This window comes from Chaetura pelagica, unplaced genomic scaffold (genome assembly GCF_000747805.2).
Source record: "Chaetura pelagica isolate M959 unplaced genomic scaffold, ChaPel_1.0 scaffold330, whole genome shotgun sequence".
Classification (NCBI taxonomy): Eukaryota; Metazoa; Chordata; class Aves; order Apodiformes; family Apodidae; genus Chaetura; species Chaetura pelagica.
In genome coordinates this window covers 557644-559872 of record NW_009951918.1, presented here as the reverse complement: position 1 = coordinate 559872, position 2229 = coordinate 557644, and the positions used below count along the sequence as shown (strand labels likewise).

The following is a 2229-nucleotide window of genomic DNA, read 5'->3' as shown; positions in this document are numbered from 1 at the left end:
CTTGAAGGAACTCAGTTACCACATAGTAGGTACTTTGAGTTTGATGTAAAGATTTATGTTAACTTGGAAGAGTTATTATTAGCCCTTGGCCTATTGCATTTTGAAAGGCAATTTGTGTGGGTTGTTTATGACACAAGATAATAATAGCAGAATAGTCAGAGCCTTTAATCATGAATATTCATGCTATGTAAAATTGAGATATTTAAAAAATACATAGTAACTACGAATATTTCGAGAAGGTGAAACTGAAAATCGACATGAAACAATGGCAGCTAACAGTTTTAAACTGATGTTTTGTTAAATGTTGTCAATGAAGTAGTAGCCAGCAAACGCTTAGTGGATGTATAATTTTACATGTGTGAGTAATCCTGGATATTTCAATTGCGCAATTAATCTATCAGAGATGAAGTAATTGTTAGTTTATTGTTGCAGGGGTTGGGTATGTCAAAGAAAAAGCTTTGCAAATTTAAACAAATTAGGAAGAAGCTTTGCACATGTGAGAAATATTTATTCACTGGCAAAGAAGAGGAGTTTAAAAGGAAATCTTTCATAATGGAAAAAAATTTCTCAAGTAAAACTAATGAAAATAGAAAGTTAAGGTAGGTCCTTGAGGTAATGTTTAAAATATCACCAGAACAGCTTAGTGCAAAACAAACAGAGTACACTGAATAATCTTATTTTTTTTCCCCCTGCATTTAATGATGACATAACATGTTCCTCCTAAATGGGAAAATTATGGGAAACACAAAATTACTTTGTTGGACATCAATGAACAAGCGGTCATACAGTAATAATATGAAGCTTTTCACTTTTTGACCAACTTAAATATTAACTTCTCTCACAGTTTTGCTTCAAAGACATACATGAAGCCATGGCCCCTTTGCATTTTTAATTCATTTACTCCGTTACTGAATTTAATCACTGACTTTATAAACTTTCATTTTACAATCATATTAACTGTATTAACCAGAGATCTAGTTCCATGAGATACACTCCTTTTCCTTTTTTATCCTTAAAAAGCAACAAAGGGCCTTTTTATCTGCCCAAAATCACCTGGAGTACAAACTATTTAGTATGTTAAATGCAGGGTGATGGAAGTGAATGCAGCCAAACTTCATTGGCAGTAAAAGCCTGGGTAACCGTGTTCAGTTTTGAAGCAAGTTCCTTCTTTCTCAATTGCAAAATTAGCATGTAAATGTCAGAATTGTGATTGCAGGAGAGGTTGACTGAACTGGTGTTCAGTAATGCACTGACAGTCCTTAGTAGATCGATGCCCCCACTGTTACCCTGATGGGACTCAAAACTGCTCAAATGGTGCAGTGGAGTACAAAGGGAAGGCCTATGTTACAATGAAATTACTGTTCTGTTCTCTGCAACCATATACCTCAGTCTGTTTTTTTCAACATCATTAGAAATAAGTGCAATACGTATAAATCTCTGCAGTAACTCTGCATTCTGTGCAGTCTTTAAATGCAGGGATGGAAACAAATGTTCTGTTTGTTCTTTTTTTAGTGAATTGTCCTTAAAACCTCAGTCTGAAACGAAGCCGACACTTCAGAATGTATTTTGAAGTGTTTCCTGTGCAGTTAGGTAGCAGTTATTTTGTGATCTTAATTCATGACTATGGTGTTTCATTTTCCTAGCTAGAGGTTTTTGTAGAGTATGTGTATTTCTTGTACCACTATAGTACATGGCAGCCATCTGCAGCTCAGGCGTGTACTGGAATAGTATGGTATATTTTTAATGGTACTACTTTATTTTAAAATTGTTGGATTTTCTTTGAAAAAAATCTCTGTTTATGACATACAGCATGTCTGTAATTTAAATCACAGAATGCTCAAGGATTTTATGCAATGGCCATCCATTGCCGATGGCATACTGTATGTTTGATTGTAGCAGTACAGGGAGAGGTCAGAAATTTCCAGCTCCAAATTTAGATGTGAGTGCTTAGCAAGACAGAAAACCATTATTCTAAGTAATGAAAAGGGAGGACATGGCAGATTTTGCTCCCTCTTAAACTAAGCTAGCATTTATTATGGAATGAAACAGCAGTGTTTTGCAGAGTTAGGCATCTGTGGATGTAGTAGCCTGAGGAGGAGACACTTTGGGGAGGGATGGGATAAAGGAGAGCAGAGAGAACTCTGCTGTATTCGAATCATGACTAATCTTTATGTCTTTGTTCAATCATTTTAGAGCTGATAGATATCACGTGTACCCTGCTGCTGCTGA

At 35.6% G+C, this 2229-nt stretch overlaps 1 protein-coding gene across 1 annotated transcript in view; it reads left to right on the top strand.

Annotated features, from left to right (window-relative positions):
* PTAR1 (protein prenyltransferase alpha subunit repeat containing 1) overlaps positions 1 to 2229 on the top strand; it is a 24842-nt gene that overhangs the window by 7251 nt on the left and 15362 nt on the right. Inside the window, exon 3 of the mRNA XM_009995011.1 lies at positions 2194 to 2227. Coding sequence (XP_009993313.1) covers positions 2194 to 2227 — 34 coding nt within the window. The remainder of the gene's footprint in view (positions 1 to 2193; positions 2228 to 2229) is intronic.